This window comes from Gobio gobio, assembly GCF_949357685.1.
Source record: "Gobio gobio genome assembly, chromosome: 25".
In the NCBI taxonomy this organism is placed as follows: Eukaryota; Metazoa; Chordata; class Actinopteri; order Cypriniformes; family Gobionidae; genus Gobio; species Gobio gobio.
In genome coordinates this window covers 42,545,665-42,554,029 of record NC_137121.1, presented here as the reverse complement: position 1 = coordinate 42,554,029, position 8,365 = coordinate 42,545,665, and the positions used below count along the sequence as shown (strand labels likewise).

The window sequence follows — 8,365 nt, the reverse complement described above, 5'->3', positions numbered from 1 at the left end:
TTTACAGTGTTAAAAAGGAAAATAATGCAGCATAATTTTATTCGGCCGTACAGCCGTTCTGGAGAAAATGTCATCAGTTCATTTTAATTATCATACAGTGACAGTGTGGGCTTTAGATCAGTAATTTAGTTTATATGGTTAATTTAGTTTAATAATTAGATTTATTTGAACATGTAGTGTCCCCAACTGAGCACGCCAAGCCAGAGGCAACAGTGGCAAGGAAACCAAAACCCCATCAGGAGAGGGTTAACCCATCAGATGCCGTGACGATGAGGCAGTTGCAGGGGGCGTCTAATCACGGTCTCTCAGACACTTCGGGGTCCTGTGTTGGTCATGTGTTGATCATGTGTTGATCATGTGTTGATCATGTGTTGGTCATGTGTTGATCATGTGTTGATCATGTGTTGATCATGTGTTGGTCATGTGTTGATCATGTGTTGATCATGTGTTGATCATGTGTTGATCATGTGTTGATCATGTGTTGGTCATGTGTTGGTCATGTGTTGATCATGTGTTGATCATGTGTTGATCATGTGTTGATCATGTGTTGATCATGTGTTGGTCATGTGTTGATCATGTGTTGATCATGTGTTGATCATGTGTTGGTCATGTGTTGGTCTTGTGTTGGTCTTGTGTTGGTCATGTGTTGGTCATGTGTTGATCATGTGTTGATCATGTGTTGGTCTTGTGTTGGTCATGTGTTGGTCATGTGTCGGTCTTGTGTCGATCATGTGTTGGTCTTGTGTTGGTCATGTGTTGATCATGTGTTGATCATGTGTTGGTCTTGTGTTGATCATGTGTTGATCATGTGTTGGTCTTGTGTTGGTCATGTGTTGGTCATGTGTCGGTCTTGTGTCGATCATGTGTTGGTCTTGTGTTGGTCATGTGTTGATCATGTGTTGATCATGTGTTGATCATGTGTTGATCATGTGTTGATCATGTGTTGATCATGTGTTGGTCTTGTGTTGATCATGAGTTGGTCATGTGTTGATCATGTGTTGATCATGTGTTGGTCATGTGTTGATCATGTGTTGGTCTTGTGTTGGTCATGTGTTGGTCATGTGTCGGTCTTGTGTTGATCATGTGTTGGTCTTGTGTTGGTCATGTGTTGGTCATGTGTTGGTCATGAGTTGGTCATGAGTTGGTCTTCTCTGGGCGCAGGTCCACCATCTGAACTGGATACGGCCTGGATCCGGCTGACTGCAGTAAACCTCGGGATAAAACAGAGAGACTATCATTAGCGTAGATGCCATTCTTCTGATGATGTCACGAGTACATCAGGTGTTATGGGAAGTGTTCCCGGTTCCGGCTGACCTAGTTAATGCAGACTAACAATCATTTCATTGAAAAAGTGTTTTATGTGTATGCCACAGTAAAGAGATGTGTTTTTAGTCTAGATTTAAACTGACAGAGTGTGTCTGCTTCCCGAACAATGTTAGGAAGACTTTTCCAGAGTTTAGGTGCTAAATAGAAAAAACGAACGACCGCCTGCAGGTGATTTGGATATTCTCTGTATTATCAACTGGCCAGAGTTTAGAGAGCGCAGTAGACGTGATGGAGTATAATGTGTTAAGAGGCGGTACTCCATACTGAACTTGCGATCGGTGTGACATATCTTCATTTACTACTACAAACTGATAACGGTCACATAGGTATGATTTAAACCATGATAAAGCAATTCCACTAATACCTACATAATTCTCGAGTCTATTCAAAAGAATTTTGTGGTCGATAGTATCAAATGCAGCTCTAAGATCGAGTAACACTAATAGAGAGATACAGCCACGATCGGATGATAAGATTAAATCATTTGTAACTCTGATGAGAGCAGTCTCAGTGCTATGATACGGTCTAAATCCTGACTGGAAATCCTCACAGATACCATTTCTTTCTAAAAAGGAACATAATTGTGAAGACACTGCCTTTTCTAGTATTTTTGACAGAAAGGGTAGATTTGAGATTGGTCTATAATTGACTAATTCTGAGGATCAAGTTGCGTTTTTTTTATAAGTGGTTTAAAAATAGCCAACTTTAAAGTTTCCGGTACATATCCTAATGACAAAGATGAATTAATGATATTAAGAAGAGGATCTATGACCTCTGGTAGCATCTCTTTTAATAGCCTATTCGGTATAGGGTCGAGCATACATGTTGTTGATTTTGATGATTTAACGAGTTTAGCCAATTCTTCTTCTCCTATAGCAGTGAATGAGTGTGTGTGTGTATGTGTGTTCTCCTATAGCAGTGAATGAGTGTGTGTGTGTGTGTGTGTGTGTCTTCTCCTATAGCAGTGAATGAGTGTAATTTTTCCTCAGTGACACTACAATGCTCTGATGTGATACTGTAGTAGACGCTGCATGGTTATAATTTTCTTCCTAATTTTATCAATCTTACATGTGAAGAAGTTCATAAAGTCATTACTGCTGTGCTGTTTACAATCATCAGAAGTTGAGGCTTTATTTTTGGTTAATTTAGCCACTGTATGGAATAAATACCTTGGGTTGTGTTTATTTTCTTCCAAGAGAGTCGAGAAATAAGCGGGTCATCAGAGTGTGTTACAGCGGGTCATCTGATCCTCACACACTCACACACACACTCACACACACACACACACACTCACACTCGCCCACTGCATCAGAAGGTGAAGCTGCTCTGGTCAGCAGGTCTCATGGTCAGCCCAGTGTGAGGGGCTTGATTAGATGTTGATTATTTCCTCATACCCTCACCTAAAGGATTATTAGGAACACACACTAATACTGTGTTTGACCCCCTTCTCCTTCAGAACTGCCTTAATTCTACATGGCATTGACTCAACAAGCTGCTGAAAGCATTCTTTAGAAATGTTGGCCATATTGGTAGGAGAGCATCTGCAGTTGATGGAGATTTGTGGGATGCACATCCAGGGCACGAAGCTCCCGTTCCACCACATCCCAAAGATGCTCTATTGGGTTGAGATCTGGAGACTGTGGCGGCCATTTTAGTCCAGTGAACTCATTGTCATGTTCAAGAAACCAGTTTGAAATGATTGGAGCTTTGTGACGGAGCATTATCCTGCTGGAAGTAGCCATCAGAGGATGGGGACATGGTGCTCATAAAGGGATGGACATGGGCAGAAACAATGCTCAGGTAGGCTGTGGCATTTAAACCATGCCCAATTGGCACTAAGGGGCCTAAAGTGTGCCAAGAAAACATCCCCCACACCATTACACCACCACCACCAGCCTGCACAGTGGTAACAAGGCATGATGGATCCATGTTCTCATTCTGTTTACACCAAATTCTGACTCTACCATCTGAATGTCTCAACAGAAATCCAGACTCATCAGACCAGGCAACATTTTTCCAGTCTTCAACTGTCCAATTTTGGTGAGCTGGTGCAAATTGTCGCCTCTTTTTCCTATTTGTAGTGGAGATGAGTGGTACCCGGTGGGGTCTTCTGCTGTTGTAGCCCATCCGCCTCAAGGTTGTGTGTGAAAATCCCAGTAACTGAGCAGATTGTTCTCTTGCACCTTTCTTTCCCATTCTGACAGTAACTCTGTTTACTTCCTGTCTCTATGAAGCCCCGCCTTCTGAAAGCACACTGTGCTCCGATTGGTCGGCTGGAACGGTGTGTTGTGATTGGTGTTCAGGAAATGTCCCGCCCCTTACCCTAACCACCAGACACACACATGACTTGCTGAACCAGGCCCCGCCCCGTTATTCTATTGTGAAGTGTTCCTCCACTGATGATGAAGATGATGAAGCAGGGACACAGACGTCTGGTGTGTGTGTTTTATTGACATCATCACAGCAGTAATGACACACACAGGTGTTCATGCACTCATGCCAGTGTGAGAATATGAATAATAACAGCATCAGGTGATGAAGAGAGTCTCCTGAGGTCTTCAGATCGGATGATGGGCGTCTCTTCACGTCATGAGTGTGTGTGTAAGTGTACATCATCATTACTCTCATAAACATGCAGGATGAGTGTGTGTGTGTGTGTGTGTGAGAGCGGTCCTCTTCACTGCTGGTTCCTCCGTCTCACGCCGCTGCGCTCTGGGTCAGCTGTGATGTCACTTCCTGTCTCTGCCTGTGATTGGCTGAGGGGGTCCAGTGAGTGTGTGTCTCTCGTCTCAGGGGAATGAGCGCAGCAGAAACTGTCATCAGGCACATCTGTCAGGAGAACACACACACACACACACACACACACACACACACACACACACACACACACACACACACACACACTATAGACGATCTTTGAGATGAGGTGAGACTGGAGATTTTGTTGATTATATGACAGTGTAAGCAGCTCAATAACTCTTTATTTAAAGGTTTAGTGTAGGCCACAGTCCATTGCATTACGACTGCAAGAAGGATCAACAATGTCAGAACTGTCGAACATCGGGAACAAATGTAACATTACATTTCCAAAAAAATGGATTCACATATGCTCAATGTAGCCTTCGTCCAGACAACTTTCTCATAACATCACAGGTGAGACGCAAAAATTCTTCTCCACTTTCTCGCACACACATGCATGAGCTCAGAAGTGCTTCAGGCTTTAAAACCATTAGCCATCAACAACAGTAAAAGTAGTCATCTTTAGTATTCATGTACAGATTTTTTTAAACTTTTTTTTTTCTCGTTATGATTATATTTTTGGATGTACATGAAAAGAGAACGGAATGAAAATGAAAGTTCATTTAGACTTAGAATAACTAATGGAATGATAACAATGATGGAAGTGCAATAATTCAAACGACTGTCCAAATAATTAAATGGGCGGAAAAATATTTTTTTCTTACCGCCCTGACTGTGACTGTGCAGCCCCTGACTGTGACTGTGCTGCCCCTGACTGTGACTGTGCTACCCCTGACTGTGACTGTGCTGCCCCTGACTGTGACTGTGCTGCCCCCTGACTGTGACTGTGCTGCCTCTGACTGTGACTGTGCTGCCCCTGACTGTGACTGTGCTGCCCCTCTGACTGTGCTGCCCCTGACTGTGACTGTGCTGCCCCTCTGACTGTGCTGCCCCTGACTGTGCTGCCCCCCTGACTGTGACTGCGCTGCCCCTGACTGTGACTGCGCTGCCCCTGACTGTGACTGTGCTGCCCCCTGACTGTGACTGTGCTGCCCCTCTGACTGTGACTGCGCTGCCCCTCTGACTGTGACTGCGCTGCCCCTGACTGTGACTGTGCTGCCCCCTGACTGTGACTGTGCTGCCCCTCTGACTGTGACTGCACTGCCCCTCTGACTGTGACTGCGCTGCCCCCTGACTGTGACTGTGCTGCCCCTGACTGTGACTGTGCTGCCCCCTGACTGTGCTGCCCCTGACTGTGACTGCACTGCCCCTCTGACTGTGACTGTGCTGCCCCCCTGACTGTGACTGTGCTGCCCCTGACTGTGACTGTGCTGCCCCTGACTGTGACTGTGACTGTGCTGCCCCTGACTGTGACTGTGCTGCCCCCCTGACTGTGACTGCGCTGCCCCCCTGACTGTGACTGCGCTGCCCCCCTGACTGTGACTGTGCTGCCCCTGACTGTGACTGTGCTGCCCTGACTGTGACTGTGCTGCCCCCCTGACTGTGACTGTGCTGCCCCTGACTGTGACTGTGCTACCCCCCTGACTGTGACTGTGCTGCCCCTGACTGTGACTGTGCTGCCCCTGACTGTGACTGTGCTGCCCCTGACTGTGACTGTGCTGCCCCTGACTGTGACTGTGCTGCCCCCTGACTGTGCTGCCCCTGACTGTGCTGCTGCCCCTGACTGTGACTGTGCTGCCGCTCTGACTGTGACTGTGCTGCCCCCCTGACTGTGACTGTGCTGCCCCTGACTGTGACTGTGCTGCCCCTCTGACTGTGACTGCTGCCTCTGACTGTGCTGCCCCTGACTGTGACTGTGCTGCCCCCTGACTGTGCTGCCCCTGACTGTGACTGCACTGCCCCTCTGACTGTGACTGTGCTGCCCCCCTGACTGTGACTGTGCTGCCCCTCTGACTGTGACTGCTGCCTCTGACTGTGACTGTGCTGCCCCTGACTGTGACTGTGCTGCCTCTGACTGTGACTGTGCTGCCCCTGACTGTGACTGTGCTGCCCCCTGACTGTGCTGCCCCTGACTGTGACTGCACTGCCCCTCTGACTGTGACTGTGCTGCCCCCCTGACTGTGACTGTGCTGCCCCTGACTGTGACTGTGCTGCCCCTGACTGTGACTGTGCTGCCCCTGACTGTGCTGCCCCTGACTGTGACTGTGCTGCCTCTGACTGTGACTGTGCTGCCCCCCTGACTGTGACTGCGCTGCCCCCCTGACTGTGACTGTGCTGCCCCTGACTGTGACTGTGCTGCCCCTGACTGTGACTGTGCTGCCCCTGACTGTGACTGTGCTGCCCCCCTGACTGTGACTGTGCTGCCCCTGACTGTGACTGTGCTACCCCCCTGACTGTGACTGTGCTGCCCCTGACTGTGACTGTGCTGCCCCTGACTGTGACTGTGCTGCCCCTGACTGTGACTGTGCTGCCCCTGACTGTGACTGTGCTGCCCCTGACTGTGACTGTGCTGCCCCCTGACTGTGCTGCTGCCCCTGACTGTGCTGCTGCCCCTGACTGTGACTGTGCTGCCGCTCTGACTGTGACTGTGCTGCCCCCCTGACTGTGACTGTGCTGCCCCTGACTGTGACTGTGCTGCCCCTCTGACTGTGACTGTGCTGCCTCTGACTGTGACTGTGCTGCCCCTGACTGTGACTGTGCTGCCCCCTGACTGTGCTGCCCCTGACTGTGACTGCACTGCCCCTCTGACTGTGACTGTGCTGCCCCCCTGACTGTGACTGTGCTGCCCCCCTGACTGTGACTGTGCTGCCCCTGACTGTGACTGTGCTGCCCCTGACTGTGCTGCCCCTGACTGTGACTGTGCTGCCTCTGACTGTGACTGTGCTGCCCCCCTGACTGTGACTGCGCTGCCCCCCTGACTGTGACTGTGCTGCCCCTGACTGTGACTGTGCTGCCCCTGACTGTGACTGTGCTGCCCCTGACTGTGACTGTGCTGCCCCCTGACTGTGACTGTGCTGCCCCTGACTGTGACTGTGCTACCCCCCTGACTGTGACTGTGCTGCCCCTGACTGTGACTGTGCTGCCCCTGACTGTGACTGTGCTGCCCCTGACTGTGACTGTGCTGCCCCCTGACTGTGCTGCCCCTGACTGTGCTGCTGCCCCTGACTGTGACTGTGCTGCCCCCTGACTGTGACTGTGCTGCCCCCTGACTGTGACTGTGCTGCCCCCTGACTGTGACTGCGCTGCCCCCCTGACTGTGACTGTGCTGCCCCCTGACTGTGACTGTGCTGCCTCTGACTGTGACTGTGCTGCCCCCTGACTGTGCTGCCCCTGACTGTGACTGCACTGCCCCTCTGACTGTGCTGCCCCTGACTGTGACTGTGCTGCCCCTGACTATGCTGCCCCTGAAAGTGACTGTGCTGCCCCCCTGACTGTGACTGTGCTGCCCCTGACTGTGCTGCCCCTGAAAGTGACTGTGCTGCCCCCCTGACTGTGACTGCGCTGCCCCTGACTGTGACTGCGCTGCCCCTGACTGTGACTGCGCTGCCCCCTGACTGTGACTGTGCTGCCCCTGACTGTGACTGTGCTGCCCCCTGACTGTGCTGCCCCTGACTGTGACTGCACTGCCCCTCTGACTGTGACTGTGCTGCCCCCTGACTGTGCTGCCCCTGACTGTGCTGCTGCCCCTGACTGTGACTGTGCTGCCCCTGACTGTGACTGTGCTGCCCCTGACTGTGACTGTGCTGCCCCTGACTGTGACTGTGCTGCCTCTGACTGTGACTGTGCTGCCCCTCTGACTGTGACTGTGCTGCCCCCCTGACTGTGACTGTGCTGCCCCTGACTGTGACTGTGCTGCCCCCCTGACTGTGACTGTGCTGCCCCTGACTGTGACTGTGCTGCCTCTGACTGTGACTGTGCTGCCCCTGACTGTGACTGTGCTGCCCCCTGACTGTGCTGCCCCTGACTGTGACTGCACTGCCCCTCTGACTGTGACCGTGCTGCCCCTGACTGTGACTGTGCTGCCCCCCTGACTGTGACTGTGCTGCCCCCTGACTGTGACTGTGCTGCCCCCCTGACTGTGACTGTGCTGCCCCCTGACTGTGACTGTGCTGCCCCCTGACTGTGACTGTGACTCTGCTGCCCCTGATTGTGACTGTGCTGCCACCCTGACTGTGACTGTGCTGCCACCCTGACTGTGACTGTGCTGCCACCCTGACTGTGACTGTGCTGCCCCCTGACTGTGCTGCCCCTGACTGTGACTGTGCTGCCGCCCTGACTGTGACTGTGCTGCCCCTGACTGTGACTGCACTGCCCCCCTGACTGTGACTGTGCTGTCCCT

General features: G+C 51.2%; 1 protein-coding gene across 1 annotated transcript in view; it reads right to left on the bottom strand.

Moving 5' to 3' along the window:
• Window positions 1-3,758: 3,758 nt before the first annotated feature.
• ric3b (RIC3 acetylcholine receptor chaperone b) overlaps window positions 3,759-8,365 on the bottom strand; it is a 14,717-nt gene continuing 10,110 nt past the window's right edge. Inside the window, exon 6 of the mRNA XM_079809238.1 lies at window positions 3,759-4,155. Coding sequence (XP_079665364.1) covers window positions 4,004-4,155 — 152 coding nt within the window. The 3' untranslated portion in view covers window positions 3,759-4,003. The remainder of the gene's footprint in view (window positions 4,156-8,365) is intronic.